Genomic DNA, 17,856 nt, shown 5'->3' with positions numbered 1-17,856 from the left:
TCAAAACTCAGTTAGGAGCTATGTGTTCCAATTATCAGAACAATGTTTTGATGTGATATAAGCTTAGCAGAGTCAGGGTTGAGTCTCGGCTCTTCTATTTTACCTGGGAATACATTTCTGACCTCTCTAAAAATATCAGATACCCCCTCTATAAAACGGAGCTAGTAATAGTACCTAGTCATGGAATTGTAAAAAAAATAAAATGAAGTAACTGCAAAGTGCCGGTATATACCATACCTCACTTTTATGGTAATGTGTCACGTAACCTCTTCTTTAGGTTCCTGGAAACTGAGTTTAAGCAAAAGGACATAAAACAGAAACAACTTCATCAGTCTTATTTGGCCTACCACCTCCTTCTCAAAAAGAGAATTACTTTTGCCCTTGATGGAACTATGTTTTGAGACTGTCCCAAGGGCAGCTTCCATTAAGTCAGGGATGGGAGTGGGATGGGTAGGCACAAATACTCAGTGTCCCCTAAAATCTAATTTTTTTTTTTGCCTTTTTGGATCACACCTGGCAATGCTCAGGGGTCACTCCTGTCCTGGCTTTGTACTCAGGAATTACTCCTGGCTCTGCTTGTAGGACCGTATGGGATGCTGGGGATCAAACCCTGGCCAGCTGCATATAAGGCAAATGCCCTACCCACTTCACTATCACTCCAGCCCCTAAAACTCTACCTTTTTTAAGCAAACCCAAAGTGCACTCCAAGGCTACTACTGCTCCCCCACCCCAGTAGACGGTTCCACTACCCCACTGTGGGGCAGTATCACCAACTTTGGGAAAGACTAATTGATAGAAACAAAAGCGAAGTTCTCACAACATATTTCTGGCCACTAAAACATTACCAGATTCTAAATAAAGACCCAGTCACTTCTAATATTAGATAATAATTTGCATTTACTCACTCATTTTCCTACCTGCTTATACCAGTTCCTGATCTCCAGTGACCAGAGCCTATTCAAGCAGCTCAGGGCACAAGGCTGGAACAAGGACTGGACATGCTCACTGGATCAAAGCATGTGCACACACACACATACACACCCTCGCTCACTCATACTGGGAACACATACATATCAATGAGCCTGACATGTACATCTGTGGAATGTACGAAGAAATCTGAGTATCCCTATAGATATGAAGAGAAATGCAAACTCCACAAAGAAAGTGTCCTTGAGGGGCTGGAGCAATAGCACAGTGGGGAGGGCGTTTGCCTTGCACGCAGCCGACCCAGGTTCGATTCCCAGCATTCCATATGGTCCCCTGAGCACCGCCAGGGGTAATTCCTGAGTGCAGAGCCAGGATTAACTCCTGTTCATTGCTGGGTGTGACCCAAAAAGAAAAAAAAAAGTGTCCTTGGGAAGAGGACAGGTTCATGGTAGGAAGCTTGCCAAAATGGGGGGACAGCAGGGGCAGCTAGGACAGAGAAGGGACCACTATGACAATGTAGTTGGAAATGATCACTCTGGACAGAGAGAGAGAGAGAGAGAGAGAGAGAGAGAGAGAGAGAGAGAGAGAGAGAGAAGTGTCTGCCATAGTGGCAGGCTGGGGGAAGGGGATGGTGGGAGGGAAACTGGGGACATTGGTGGTGAGAAATGTACACTGGTGAAGGGACAGGTGTTGGAACATTGTATGACTGAAACCTAATCATGAACAACTTTGTAACAGTGTATCTCGTTCAATTAAAAAAATTAATTTACAAAAAGAAAGCAGCCCTAGGGGCTGGAGAGACAGTACAGCAGGCAGGGCACTGCCTTACACATGGCTTACCTGGGTTAAATTCCAGGCATCCTATATGGTCCCTCAAGCACTGCCAGGAGTGATTTCTGAATGCAGACCAGGAGTAACCCTGAGCATCATCGGGTGTGAGCCAAAAAGCAAAAAAATTAAGAAATAAAAAAATAGAAAAGACAAAAGTAAAAAAAAAAAAAAGAATAAAATTAGAAAACTGCATTTTAGCTATTTTTTGCAGCTTCTTCTGGTTTGGGAGCTATACGGCGATGTTCTGTCCTGGCAGTGCTCAGGGGACTAGGCAGTGCCAGTGATATAGAGTATGGCCCTCCTACATACAGAGCACATGCCAGTCCCTTGGAGCCTTCATTCCCACCTGGAAACTATCCTTTAGATGCAACAAGAAAACAGAATAAAGACCGTAATTCCATCCTCTGAATTCTGAACCAGAACAGTGGTGTGTATCTTGGTCTGATCAGCCATGGGGGCTTTACCTGGCAGTGTCCCAGGCAGGCTCCCAGATCAAACCCAGGCTGCCCGCATGAAAAGCACATGTTCAGCCAATTGAGCTAATTCCCAGGCCAATTCACAAATAACCTTTAAAGGACACTTATGTACTGGCATGTGAAAAGCATACAAACCAATCTTGTTAGAGGAAAATAAGGCAACAAATGATAATAACACAGTTGAACTGAAAGAAAGACCTGCAGGGTCAGGGAGACAGACAACAGACTGAATATGCTCCATCCCTGCACGGTCTCCTGAGCACTGTGGTATTCCCACTCCCACCCTCAAAAACAGAAAAGAAACAACTACAGTTAAGTAGACAAACCCAAAGGATTATTCAGCTCCAGAATTTCTACATTTGAGGGGAGGGATGCTGGGTCATACCGGCTGAGCTCAGGGATCACTCCTGGCAGTGCCTGGAGATGATATGCAGAGCTAGAGATGGAACCAAGGTCAGCAGCATGCAAGAAAGGCTCCTTAATCCCTGTACTATTTATCCGTGCCCGGAATATATACTTTAAAGACATCCTTCCTGATCTCTCGCCCCATTCACCACTCTAAAGAGAGATGACCATTTTCCCATTTTGTGCCAGATCAATATTTGTGTAAATGTCACTGCAGCACTTGCCATCATCAAGTTTTATTGACTGTATATACCCCTCCCCCCAGAAAAGGGAACTGTCCCTAAATATAGATACCAAGTTTTATTCCTCTTTATGTCCAGCATGTAGCACAGACCTGTCACAAAGTAGGGACTCAATAAGGTATACAAAAGATGAACTAATATATCAACCTCAGACCTGATTAGATATTTCCCTATGCCACACAAGACAGAAAGTACACTTACTCATATAGTAACATTTTAAGTTACAGTTCATACAGCAACTAATATTTTATCACAATTCTTTGATTTCCTGGGTCCTCAATAATTGTAAATGCCTTATGGATCAAAGCAGTCTTTATATTTCCAAGTGGTTGTTGTGCAACCATATCAATATTCAATAAATGTTTGTGACGAGGAAAAAAGGGAGAAAAAGAATATTTCAGCCTCATGGCATGGGCCTCCTTCTCTTATTTGGAAATCTGATCGGCAGTCTCCTAGTCAATTTTCTTCCCAGCAGTCTCTCCTGACATCCTCTCACGCTTGTTTATAGCACAAAGACAGGACAGACTTGTAAATGCGGCAGGTGTAATAAGAGCTGGGTCCTTGTAGACCTGGGTGTGCAATGGCTGCCAACAGCATCCTCCATGGTAAATTGTAGCCTTTTGCTTATATGGGTTGTTCTCAGGGACCATGGGCAGAGTCTTGGCCATTTAAACCTACCATTTATATCCACCCTCTATATCTATATCTACCCATTTATATCTGCCCTCAAGCTATCCCCAGTTATTTCTAGAAAACAGGTCTAAAAAATTTGTTTGCGGGGCCTCAGACAGTACAGCAGGAAGAGTGCTTGCTTTGCACGCAGCTGGTCCAGGTTCTATCCCTGGCACCCCATATGGTCCCCCAAGCCCACCAGGAGTAATCCCTGAACACAGAGCTAAAAACAAAAGCAAAAACAAAAATAAAATAAAATATTGGCAGGTTGGGGGGTGATGATGTGTCTCAGCAATAAAGCACTTGCATGCTTGAGACCTGGGTCTGATCCCCAGACCTGCAGACAAATCAAACACTCCAGAGCAGCCCTCGGGATAGCTCAGTGCCTCCTAAGCATGAAGCCACAAGCTCACACCACAAACTGAGGGAGATCCCAGAGTCACTGGACACGACTGTGTGGGAATTCGAGAACCTCAGCAAGAGTGTGTGATTCCCCAGTGCACCATAACCAAGTGTGTGACAACACCGTAACTGAAATGTGTCAACCTTCCAGCAACACAACTGAAGTGTGCAAGCTTCACCACTGTGTGACCCCTGGAAAGTACCTCGGCAATGGATATATAACGATGGCAATGGAAGTGCGTAAACCTCAGCCAGCACTGCAACCAAAAAAGTGTGCAGGCACCACAATCATGTGTGACTCATGCCATCTCAACAGCAACACAAAGAGATGAGAAGGGGAAAAGTAAAATTTTCTTAACTAGTAACCCACAGTCCGCCTTCCTAACTTGCTTATTAGGAACTTGTGATCTCTTTTCAGAATAAAAAATTTAGGGGGGTGGAGCAAGAATACAGCAGGAGGGGTGCTTGCCTTATCAGGATCCAATCCCAGCACCCCATATGGTTCAAGTCTGCCAGGAGTGATCCCTGAAAGCAGTCAGAAGTAAGCCCTGAACAGCCCAGGGTGTGGCCCCAAAACAAAACATAAAAAAAAAAAATATTCAGTAAGTCTTCCTTTTTTTTTTTCATACATACCTGGATATTAGCATTTATGTTGAGGAAAGCAGTACAATTTTCTCAATGCCAATAATCTAACAATAAAGCAGACAAAGGCAAGAAATGGTTTTCTCATACTTATTCTCGTATTTTATTTTATTGGTTTTGGTTTGGGGGCCTCACCTGGCATTGCTCATAGCTTTACTACTGGCCCTACACTTAGGAATCACTCTTGGCGGGGCTCGGGGGGCCATTGGGATGACAGAGATGAAACCCAGTTCAGCCTGTGCTCTGGAACCTCAGACTGCATTTTTTTTTTAAAGTTTAGTTTTCCCGTACTAGCTCACTCACTTTGTATCATACACACACAATAAAAAGACTGGAATTGTGACATGAAATAATTCATAAACTCTTGAAGACCTGAATGAACATTGGAGGACAAGATACAGTTTCTAATCTCACTTCTAACACAATTCATTGAAGATATTTTATAAGTATCTTTTTTTTTATAAGTATCTTTTGAATAAAAACCTAACTCAGTTTCCACCACTTCTGCAGGAAGAATTCGTTTTAATATAGCTAAAATTACCATGTGATTACAGTTATAGTTAAATATTTATACTCACAGTCACAAAAAGTAAAAAAGTCATGTTAAAGATCATCAAGTTTAAATATGGGCAGTCCTTCAACTGTCACTGTCATTGTCATCCCGTTGCTCATCGATTTGCTCGAGCGGGCACCAGTAACGTCTCTCATTGAGAGACTTATTGTTACTGTTTGGGGCATATCCAATACACACAGGTAGCTTGCCAGGCTCTGCCGTGCGGGCTTGATACTCTCGGTAGCTTGCCGGGCTCTCCGAGAGGGGCGGAGGAATCGTACTCGGGTCAGCCACGTGAGAGGCGAACGCACAACCACTGTGCTATCGCTCCAGCCCGGGCAGTCCTTCAAAAACTAGAAATTGAGTTTCCATATGATCCCGCAATACCACTTCTGGGAATATATCCTGAGGATGCAAAAAAGCACAGTAGAAATTATATCTGTACCTTATATGTTCACTGTCGCACTGTTCACAATAGCCAAAATCTGGAAACAACCCAAGTGCCCTCGAACAGATGACTGGTTAAAGAAACTTTGGTACATCTACACAATGGAATACTATGCAGCTGTTAGGAGAGATGAAGTTATGAAACTTGCTTATAAATGGACAGACATGGAGTGTCATGCTAAGTGAAATGTGTCAGAAAGAAAGGAACAGACATAGAAGGACTGCACTTATTTGTGGAGCATAGAGTAACATCACATGAGGCTGACACCCAAGGACAGTAGATACAAGGGATAGGAGGATTGCCCCATAGATGGAAGCCTGCTTCATGAGCAAAGGGTAGAAGGCAGATGGAATAGAGAAGGGATCACTAAGAAAATGATGGCTGGAAGAATCAGTCAAAATGGGAGATGTATGCCGAAAGTAGGTAATGGACCAAACATGATGACCTCTCAGTATCTGTGTTGCAAGCCATAATGCCCCAAAAGAAGAGAGTATGGGGAATATCGTCTGCCATAGAAGCAAGCAGAGGGAAGATGGGAAAGGGGAGGTACACTGGGGATATTGGTGGTGGGAAATGTGCACTGGTGGAGGGATGGGTATTTGATCACTGTGTGACTGTAACCCAAATATGAAAACTTGTAACTATCTCACGATGATTCAATAAAATTAAAAAGAAAAAAAAGACTAAATAAAATTTAAAATTTAATTTAATTTAAAAAGCATCAAGGATTTCCTAGAAAAAAAAATGGACCAAAAAACTTGACTCCCGCTTGTACTTCTGTATCTTCCCTTTTTCTTACCCGGGAGTCTACTAACAAAAGCCATAAGTAGATGTCCATTTCAGCTTCCTGGATCTCCTCATTATTTTTTCAAAAATGTCTGACTGCATTCTAAATACCACAGTGGGGAGAAATAGCAGATATTTCAATGGAACAATAAGCATACTCCTAAGTGCCAGAATCTGATGCTCAGTTTTCAAACAAAAAAATACTTAAACTTAGAGTTTTCAATGCCTAGTAATATTACTAGTAAATGAGGTCTATTAGTAATCGGAGCCAAATATTACGCAGAAGAAAAAAAATTTTTTGTTGTTTGTTTTGGGACCACACCCAGCAACAGATGGGGCTGACTTCTGGCTCTGCACTCCGGAATCACTCCTGGTGGTGCTCAGAAGACCATGTGGGATGCCAGAGATCAAACCCAGGTCAGCCTCATAAAAGGAAAATGCCCTACTCATTGTACTATCTCTCTGGTCCCAAAAGAAACTCCTTGCCATTAAGAAAATTCACAATTATTAAATGGCGACTGCTTCAGAAATGTAAATAAGAACCAAAACTTGGCTGCAGAGATATTAATACAGAGGGCAGGGCACTTGCCTTACACACTGCCACCAGGGCTGGATCTCTGGCACCTCACGTGGTCCCCCAAGTACCTCCAAAAGTAATTCCTGAGTACAGAGCCAGAAATAAAACCCTGAGCACCAATGGGTGTTGGCCTCCTTAATGAGAAAAAAAGAACCAAAACTTTTTAAATGGAGTATTCAAAAAAGAGGCCTGGTAAAGGGCAAAACAGGAAGAGAGATCACTTAAGCTACAAAGACACATTCTGAAGTTTCACTCTCATTCAGGCCTCACAGGAGGGCAGAGTGGGGTCTGAGTGTTCCTTTGGCCTGTAAAAATAAGTTATAAAGTGCAGCCTTCCCCTGCTTTAATTTCTAACCTAATGCTTTAGGGCTAAGGTATAAGAAAACAGAGATCAGTTTAAAAAATAAGTTGCCCAAGCGCAGACCTAGGTGATGATCAAGCCAAAACTCCAGCAGGAACCATGGGAGCTCAGCTGAGATTTGTTCAACTTCTCTAAATCCTAAAGGACCAGGAGAGATGGACCAAGTCTTGGGCTCTACAAATAATTTCACTTTTGAGGACTTCAGAGTTTTTGCCTGCAAAATTTCTATGATTCAAAATTCACATTTCCATCTTGAAACGGCGCTGGGCCAGAGTACAGCAGGTAGGTGTTTGCCTCGTGGGGCATCTGCCTTTCACAGCCGACCCAGGTTCAATATTCAGCACCACACATGGTCCCCAGAGCCCCGCCAGGAGTGACCGGGTGCAGAGTCAGGAATAAGACTGGAGCAGAGATGGGGGTGGCCCCAAAACAAACCAACCAACAAAAAAATAAACAATAAAATTAAACACAAGGCATTAAATAAATTCAACTTGGGACTAGAGAGAAAACTCAAGTAGAAGAGCACCTAGCTTGCATGTGAGGCCTGGGATGAAATTCTAGCACCTCAAAAAACACATCAACTTTGACTGACTAAGGTGTTGCCTTATCTGAGGAAAAAATGCTCAATTCATGCTTTTCTGAGATTTTTGGGGGGTGTAGGGCAGGAGGGAAGGTAGAGTTTTGGATCATACTTCTGGCTCTGTGCGCAAAGCTCAAAGTCTATCTTCGCAGTGCTGGGGGACCATATGTGGTTCAATCCTTCTGGGATTGAACAGGAAAAGTCTGCATGCATGGCAAAGTACCTATCTCTCCTGTCCTGGGCATTTTTTTTAAATCCACATAACAATGCTTTTATAAGCTGGTGTTCTTTATAAGTGTAAATTATATTCTCCATGTGGTTTTGAAAATGTTACTACTAGAAAGTGATATGTTTTATTTTTTTCATTCATTACCCCAATTCTGTTGCAAGCAGGTTTTACCTGAACATGATTTTAGGAGTAATTCTTTAGCTTGTATTATATAAGGATTTTCAGAATGTAGTTATAGTAATCCATCAAATCCAATGTCTGATACTTGTGATCAGACCTCTACATCATGATACCATTTCATTTTGAGGTAAATAAATGCATTTTTAAATTTTACCTAAGACCTTACTAATATCACTAAATCTAAAAACAAACTTTAAAATCTGAACTGTTTAAGGGCTGAAGATCATACAGTAGGTAAGGCATGTGCCTTGCACTCCACCAACCAAGGTTCAATGCCCAGCATCTCATATGGTCCTACAAGCACCACCAGGAGTAATTCATAAGTGGAGAACCAGAAGTAACCCCAAGCATTACCAATGTGGCCCAAAAACCGGAAAGAAAAAAAATGTTTTAACTGAAATCTGAATCTTTTCAATTCCTCTTAACATAAATTTTCTTATACACACAAAAGTACATTTAAAATGATAAATATTTCTTCCCTAGAAGTAAACCTGACAGGTAAAACTGTAGTTGATCAAAAACATACATTTGGAAACAAAAAAAAAAACCCAAAAACTTTAAAAAGAATTTTCACACATACTCAGGCCTAAGTTATTAATTTCAATTCTGCTCTTAACTCAATTTCACTTCTGAATTTCCTGCCACAATAGTTAAAAACTGTAATCCTCTAAAGAACTCTTAAAATAAACACTGGGTAAGAACATACTTTCCCTTTCAGCAGAAAACATTTTCACAGAAAAAAAAGAAAAAGAAAAAAATTTAAATTTCTAGTGATCTTATCACATAAAAGTGATTTGATACTGAATGCCCTGAACAAGCATGATGACATCTTCATATCTGTATTGCAAACCATAATGCAGGAAAATAGAAGGAAGCTGGGGGTGGGGGGCGGAGGGTCGAGTACTGGAGGACACTGGTGGTGGGAAATGTTCCCTGATGAAGAGATGGACGCTGGATTATTGTATGACTGAAACCCAATCATAATCAGCGTTGTAATGGTTTATCTCACGGATATTCAATTAAAAAAATATTTTTAAAGAAAAAAAGCAATGTGGAGTTCTTATATAAATAGCAGTATCCCTACATTTAAAAACACAAAAAAATGATTTGAGGTCCAGGGACTAGAGAGACAGTACAGCGTGGTAAGACACTTGTCTTGTATACAGGCAGTCTGGATTCAATCCCAGCACCCAGTTGGTCCCCTAAGCCCCACCAAGTGAGATGCCAAAGCGCAGAGCCAGGAGAAAGCCCTGAGAACCACCAGGTATGGTCCCAAACAACAACAACATCAAAAAGCCAGGGATGTGACCATGTAACTTAGTGCTGGAAAAGATGACTTGCATGTATGAAGTCCTGGGTTCAAGACCCACACCAAAAAATAAAACAGATTTTAGAAAGCTGTTATTTTAAGTTTCTGAAATTTTTCCGCACTGTTTTATTTACAAGTGTCAAAACAGCCCCCCTAAAATGTCATTTATTTTATATGTCTTTTCCGTCAAAGAGCTCAATAAATGCCCTGGAGCATATGTTCCAGTAAGACAGAGCAGTCTCTCTATCTGCAGTGGCCTTACCAAGAACACAGATCTTTTTAGAATATCATAAAAGGGGGGGGGGGCAAAGTGATAGCATAGCGTGCTTATTGCCTTGCACACAGCCAGCCCAGATAAAATTCCCAGCATCCCATATGCTCCCCTACCCACCATGTGGAGTGCTCCTCAAGCACAGAGCCAGGACATGGTCCTGAGTGTCACCCGGTGTGGCCCAAAAATAAATAAATAAATAAATAGATATATAAATAAAAATTAAAATACTATAAAGAGGCCAGAAAGATGATACTACAATGGGTAAGGTGTTTGCCTTGCAAGTAACAGACCAACGTTAGATCCCAGGTACCCCATATGGTCCCCTGAGTCCATGAGGAGGGACTCCGCACAGAGCCGAGAGTTAGCCCTGGGCACAGCCAGGTGTGGCAAAAAATAAATATTTCTTTAAAAGATAATTAGGGGCCAGGGATATAGCTCGGTGGTAGATTATACATTTGAAATCCTGGGATCAATCCTGAGTGCCACAAAAATATGAAGAAAATAGCGACAAAAGTATGATATCTAACATAAACACGTTAAGGGGAAAATAAATATTATAGCAGCTAAATAAAGTTTCACATCGCTTTTGTACATGTATCATTGTGTGCATTTCAATACCATCTTCCTTGCTCACTAGGCTGTAAATTGCTTCAAAGAATAAGAAAGCCCCACATCCTAATAAAATTAAAATATATATGCATACTGAGTTTCTAGCATGTAATCAGCACAGTGCTAGATGCAGATGCTATAGGAAATAAAATATGAAGCATGACTGTCCCAAACCTTGAGGTAATGCAAAATGTTTTACACCAGAACCCAGTTAAAAGTGGGCACCTTCAAGGCCTGACAGATAGTACAGCAGGCAGGGAGCTTGCCTTGCACAGAGCCAAACTGGGTTCGATCCCTGGCATCCTACATGGTACCCCAAGCCCACTAGGAGTAATTTGTGTGTGCAGAACCAGGAGTAACCCCTGAGCATCACTGGGTGTGGCCCAAAAGACAAAGAGTGGGCACTTAAAGCAACTGGGAATCAAAGATCTGGATTGCACCCCCATCTTGACATTGGGCAAGTTTAAGAAAGTTCCCCAGATTCTAAAGTTCTCATCTGTACAGGGGAACAGCTACTGATAGAAATGTACATGCAAGGGTTGAGGTGATAATACAGCGAGTAGGGTACTTGCCTTGCACCCTCCTTTCTGGGTTCAATCCCAGATACTCTGTATTATAGTCCCCTGCATATTACCAAGCGTGATCCCTGGACTCAGAGCCAGAAGTAACCCCCAAGCCAGGTATGGCCCCAAAAGAAAAAGAAATGTTTTTGTTTTGCAGAATTCCAAATACCTTGGCAGAGACTGCTCTCAAAGGAGAGCATAAATCCTCCTTCTAAAGCCGACTGAAAATAACTTCTTCCAAGAGGACAGTAGGAAGAGGCTGAGCAAAAAAGGGTAACTTTACAACAGACACTACCTCAGCCTGAGAGGAGGGTTGGCATCAACAATGATTAGTCGTGTTAATAATATGTACGCCTAGAACTGGAGAGCCAGTAGAGCAAGTAAGGTGCTTGCCTTGTACACAGCCAAGCCAGGTTCGATCCCTGGCACCTCAAAGGGTCCCCCGAGCCCCACCAGGTGTAATCCCTGAGCAAAGCCCAAAAGTAAGCCTTTAGCACCTGTTAATATGAAAGTGGCACTTTAATCCTATGGCCTTTAGCACAAAAACCCAAACCCCAGTGGTCAGAGCAGTAGTACTGTGGGTAAGGCATTTGCCTTGCATCAGGGTCTGACATAGGAGTAAGCTCTGAGCACAGCAGGGTATGACCTGAACACAAAACAAAAACACCCAACATCCACCACAGAGGATTGGGGGAGGAATCAAACTAATTCTGTAGCCAGAACTGGAAAGCACAGGCCTAGCAAGTATAGGCCCTGAGTTTGATCCCCAGCACTGGTTAGTTACCTCCCTACCTCAACATCTCTGGGTGCCCTAGTGGTCCAAAGCCACGCCTCAGGTCTGCATCACAGTCCCCAGGCAGGTGGTGAAGCCTTTTTTTTTTTTTTTAGTCGTGCTCATTTCAGTAATGACACATTCTGCAAAGTATCTGATCTATATTCCAAAACTCTCATAGTCATGAAAACACAAAGTCTCTTGGCTGGAGAGAGCACAGCATGGGGTGCTTGCCTTACATGCGGTCGACCCCCAGCATCCCATATGGTCCCCCAAGCACTGCCAGGAGTGATTCATGTATGCAATGCCAGGAGTAACTTCTGAGCATCGCCTAGTGTGGTCAGTCTCAAGAACTATCACAGCCAAAGGAGACTACAGAGAAGACAGCTGAGTATCAGGAAAATAATAAATTTAATTTTTAAGGGCGGGATTAAACCAATCTATTTAATCAGAGGACCTCTATTTTTAGCTCCAGGGAACCAAATTTGCCTGCAACTGTGTTTATGTATAAATAGTAGATTTTTTTTGGGGGGGGGGGGAGGGCAGGTGGTTCATAATGGCAGTGTTCAGAAAGAATCCCCAGCTCCTAGTATGGGGGTCATTTCTGGCAGTGCTGGGGGATGGCAACCCTTTGCAGGGAGTGAAATGAGGCCTCTGGAAAGAAAAGCATGTGTTCAGCTCACTGAATACTCTCTCTAACCCCGGGGTTCATATTTTCTAGAGAAAATATACAAAGTCTTAGCACACTTTTTTTTTTGTTTGTTTTGGTTTTCATTTTTGGGCCACACCCCAGCTATGCTCAGGAGTTAATCCTGGCTGTACACTCAGGGACCACTCCTGGTGGTGCTCAGGGAGCCACTGGATGTCAAGATTGAACCCTAATCAGCCAGTGTAAGGCAAGCGCCCTACCCACTGTACTCTCTCTCCAGCTCCCCCAGCTTTAACACACTCTTTTATTCAATAGTGGGGATCAAATGTAGGGTGTCTCACACACACTCACACACACTCACACACACACTCACACACACACACACACACACACACACACACACACACACGAGCTCTATTGCTGAACTGCATCCCTGGGCCCTAACTTTTACCAAAGGCTTAAAGAATATGTGCCAATCCACACCCCAAAAAGCATAACTGAAGAAGTGCTAAGTAGTCCGCCAAGTTCTGAGCACCAAAGAAACATGGTTAGGTTATATTTCCATAAGTATGTTTATACTTATCATGTAAGTTATATTTAGATTATACCTGAAGAAAAAGAAATATTCTCAATGAAACTCTTAAGGCTGTATTAAATGTCTTCACCACAAAATATGCTATTTCAAGATTCTCAAATCTAAGGGTGTGAAGGAAGTTATTCTTCAAATGAGCTATGTCACTAATTACAAACCTCAACCAAAAATTAAAGAGCAAAAAGAGTCTTCCAAATGCTTGACTAGTTCATGGTTAAATTACAGGCAAAAGGAAGCAAAGATTAAATAGTAGTTCTACTTGACAGTCAAATAACTATTATGAACTATAGTTAATATTCACACATGTAAAGGTTAAGGAGTTGTTCTTGTAAGATAAGTGGCTTAAATAAGATAGAAATAATTCAGAGCCAATAGTTTTGTGAGTTTTCTTTGCACTTCCCAAAAATTAATATAATAAACAAAGTCATTAGAAAAATAGGACTTAATAAAACATGAAAGAAATGAGTATAATAGCAAAAATACTATCTATCCCAAAATGAAAATGCTGTATCCCTCAGAATGATGAGGGATACCAAGAGTAAGTCTGTCCCTTCAAAGGCATTTGGTAAAAACTGATGACACTTTTCAGTTGTCAGAACTGGGCAGATGCTGCTGGTATACTGTGGGCTTGAGGTCTTGGACACCACCACCTACCCACTCGAAATGTCAATACTGTTGAGGTTCAAATGAGTAGGGTGGGGGAACCAAATGATCTATTTTATTTAAATAATCAACTTTATCACAGAATTCCTAAATCAAGGTTTAGAAATATTGACTCCTTCTCAAATAGCATGGGTTCCACTAAAATAACATAATTTTTACAGTTACTTAAAATAAAACTGAATTTCTACTTATCTAAATCTTACAAAAGTCATAAGCACAAGACAACACAGGAATCTGATAAAATAAGATTAAAATTTGCTAAAAGGTCAGGGAGATAGCTCAGAGGGCTGGAGCACATGCTTTGCACACAAAGTGCTAGGTTTCAGCCAGAATAAAACCAGTCTAGAAGTCCAGGGTTGACGCCCAGCACCCCATATGATACCCCAACCCTCACCCGGAGTGGCCCCCCCACCCCAGCAACTAGCCAAGAATAGAGCCCCACCCACTGCACAGTAAACAAGACAAAAAAGACTATATTTTGCATGACTCAATTTCTATCTGGATTCCAGATTCCAGATATAAATGGATTCCACGGGACGTCAAAAGACCATGTGGCCACCTACCTACAAGATGGTCAGACTTCTTCGTCAAAACCCTGAACGAACAGTTTGAGGCTCTTTGTGTTCCTGGAGCAAGCAGATACCATTGGGCTACACTAGCACGAGGCAGGAATGAATGGAGACGAGGCAGGGACGAATGGAGACGTTACTGGCTCCCGCTCAAGCAAATCGAAGATCAACGGGATTACAAATGATATAATTTATATCTAGTTCAAGAACTGACAATAACTGATCTGTTATGTTAGGAATCATTAGGAATCCAAAGGAAAGGTAGGAAGAAGAAGACATAAGGCAGAATTCTCGTATGCTAATAACTGCGAATTTTATACTGAGTCACTACTGGCAGTGCTCAGGGACCATATAGGATGCTGGGGATTGAACCCAGGTCAGCCACGTGCAAGACAAGTGCCCTATCCGCTGAACTACTGCTCCAGCCCCAACTGTGAATTTCTTAACCCAGGTAGAGGTTATATAAATGTGTTTAGGACCTTTGTGTACTAGTAACTTATGTACTAATAATAGTGTACTTATTGTTATACAAACGGACTGGAGCAATAGCACAGTGGGCAGGGCGTTTGGTTCTGATTCCTCCTCCGTCCTTCTCAGAGGGCCCGACAAGCTACCAAGAGTATCCCACCCGCACGCCAGAGCCTGGCAAGCTACCCGTGGCGTATTCAATATCCCAAAAACAGTAACAAGTCTCACGATGGAGATGTTACTGGTGCCCACTCGAACAAGTCGATGAACAACTGGACAGCAGTGTTACAGTGCTATACTGTATACAAATAACACAAGTTTTTGTGATTCTATACACAGATATACACAAACACACACACACACACACATACACACATGCTAAAAGCATGAGCATTTTGACCCAGAAAGCTAAATGAATGTTAATTGCAAAAGCGTTTTTATTATACAGGCTGCCTTCCAAGAATTCAAGAAGGATTACACCCACAAAAAGCTGTAGAAACCATACTCCCCCACGCTCTACCGCATTCAGTGTACACTTAGCCACTATATAGCTCTCGGCACAAATCCAAAAATTTGACAAATGCTCACAAATGCAGCTGAATTTATTCCATGGACAGTTTGTTTAGATTATTTCCCCCCCAGTGTTAAACCGTGAACTGGTATCAGAGGACAAGCCCAGAAAACAAATGATGCTTTCTCTTTCCTAATCCCACACTTGCCCAAAGCTGAAACTAAATCCCTCTTGGCCCTTGACTGCTTAGGATTTTCTTCAGGCTGCTTGTAACAGTGCTCACCATACATCCAACTACACACACGCAAAAAAAAAAATCACATTAATGTTTATACCCGGAGCTAGCAGCCCCCACCACCCCCTTTCTTGCCTTTACTGCTTTCTTGCCAGCACCTCATAAATGCAATCTAAATTTCACTACCCTCAAAGTCATAACATTCTCCAGCAGCTCCCTATCCATTAGTACCACAAAATTAAGGCATAAACAAACCCAATCTTTTTGGGGAGGAGAGGGAGAAGAAGGGGGAGCCCTGAGGCGGCTCCCAATGGCGGCCATGCAACACAGGGCAGAGAACCTGGGTCTCTCACATGCAAAGGATGGCTTAGGCCTGTACTCTCACTTCCCCACAACCCCAGTCCTTTAAAATCACCATGTCCTGTTTCTGCAAACAGCTCTGCAGCCACCCCTGTAGCCATTCTCTCCAATCCTTAGCCCTTCAACAACTCCACCTTTTTCCTGTATTCAAATCAACCCCACTTCCCAACCTCCACTTTCCGTCAGGGATGGGAAGCTGGAGGAAGGGTCCAAAGCAACTGGCTCTGTCCTGCGTGAGGCAGGAATTTAGCTAAGAGGTTGCTCAAATCTCCAACAAAATGCCCACAAGCACAGGCGACCAGGGCAGACGCCAGATTCTGCAACCGCGACCTGCCATGGCTTGGGACATGTGATTGCACGCCTGTGAGCCTGGGTCCCCGGAGTCAGAAATGGGGCTCATAAAACAGCCATCTCAGAGCTGTCCGCATCCGGTGCCAGGCAGGGGGCCCCCGCACCGGGCACACCGCCAGCATGGTCGAGTCTCAGTAACCGGCTTCCACTGGGGTCTCCTCTTGGAAGGAGCAATCAAGAGAACGCGTGAAACATATTTTCATTCACTTCCACCTAATCTTGGGCAGAGTCTCCCTCCGAGAAAGTCTTTTGGAAACTGAAAGGTCGAGCGCATGTGCATGGCAAAGTTGACAGAGCCCCGAGCCAGGTGCTTTCTCTGACGTAGGTCCGAGATGCACGCTGCAGGGCCCCGATAAGCAATAATACATCAACTCCTCCTGCCACTGACGCTCACGGGAGCCCAAGAAGTAGGAAGAAAGCCCCTTGAAATTGCTTTAGAAATTAAAAAAGAGAGGCAGCGAAGTGGGGAAATACAACTTGAAGGTCTGGGAATTACCAAGGAAAGCCCCCTCCCCAAGTCCCCCAAGATTTCTTTGAAGAAGTGAGAGGAGACGAAGCCTCCTAATAAATAAGGGGAGAGGAAAAGTAAATGCTGGAAACGTAGCCTCTCACTTCTGCCGCAGGCTCGGGAGCGAGAGAGCGAGCTGGGGCTGCGGCCCCTGCGTCGGGAAGGAATCGCTTCCCCGGTGTCCCCGGGCGTCGGGGGCGCAGCGGCGGGTCTGCGCGAGGGCATCCCGGCTCCCGGCGGCCCGGACTCGGGCCGGGCTCCCAGGGGCGTGCGACGGGCGCGGGTCGCGGCTCTCCACTCCCCGCCCGCCGGCCCCCGCTGGACCCCTCCCTGGCTTGACCTCCGGGGCGCGCTCCTCGGGCTTCCGAGTTCGCCCCGGCCACTTCGCCGGGTCTCCGGGCTGGCACGCAGTCAGTCCGTTGGGTCCGCCGCCGGCCGGCTCCCGGGACCCCCGAACGCCGCGAGCCCGCGGAGTTACCTGCTGGGACCGCAGCTCCACATGCAGGGCCCGCGCGGTAGAGCCGGGAGGCAGCGCGGCGGCCGGGCCCGGGGGCAGCGGGGGAACCGGGCCCCCCACAGACGCTGAGGCGCTCATCTGGAGCCCGGGGCTGCCCCGCGGCGGGGCCCACGCTCCTGCGACATCCGCCACCACCGCCTCGCCACGACCCGCCGAGCCCCTGCGGCCGAGGAAGCCGCCACCTGCGAGGCAGGGCTGCTCTAGCCGCGCTCTGGCCGCCGCCGCCGCCGCCGCGGGCTCAAGGAAGAGCCATATTACCGCAGTGCAACCCCCTCCGCCCCGCCGAGACCCGGGTCGGTCATTGGTTCCACTCCAACGAGGGCGGGACCCAACGACGAATGGCGGGCAGGCTATTGGGTGGAAGGTCTGTCCATCGTCGTCCGGAATTGACTAGGGGAGGAGGGACCCGAGGATGGCCTAAATCGCTTCTGTCAAACCGGGGATGGAACCTGGGGCGGTGCTTATTTTTTCCCCCTAAGTCTAATTGGTTCTTTCGCGACTGTGGGGCGGGGTCTCCTGCTGGAGTTGCAACGATCATTGCTCCAGGTGGCTGTCAATTAGGAGTTTAAGGAGAGAGGGGCGGGGTCTGAGTAGG

The 17,856-nt window shown here is 44.5% G+C and overlaps 1 protein-coding gene and 1 pseudogene across 1 annotated transcript in view; one reads left to right on the top strand and one right to left on the bottom strand.

Moving 5' to 3' along the window:
* Positions 1-17,617, bottom strand: part of UVRAG (UV radiation resistance associated) — a 296,340-nt gene extending 278,723 nt beyond the window's left edge. The window contains exon 1 of the mRNA XM_004610830.2: positions 17,223-17,617. Within this exon, the coding sequence (XP_004610887.2) occupies positions 17,223-17,339 (117 nt within the window). The 5' untranslated portion in view covers positions 17,340-17,617. The remainder of the gene's footprint in view (positions 1-17,222) is intronic.
* Positions 3,417-3,541, top strand: LOC129400629 (small nucleolar RNA SNORA70; annotated as a pseudogene).
* Positions 17,618-17,856: the final 239 nt, after the last annotated feature.

This window comes from Sorex araneus, chromosome X, assembly GCF_027595985.1.
Source record: "Sorex araneus isolate mSorAra2 chromosome X, mSorAra2.pri, whole genome shotgun sequence".
Taxonomy (NCBI): Eukaryota; Metazoa; Chordata; class Mammalia; order Eulipotyphla; family Soricidae; genus Sorex; species Sorex araneus.
The sequence above is the reverse complement of the archived record's forward strand: the minus strand, read 5'-3'. Positions and strand labels throughout refer to the sequence as shown.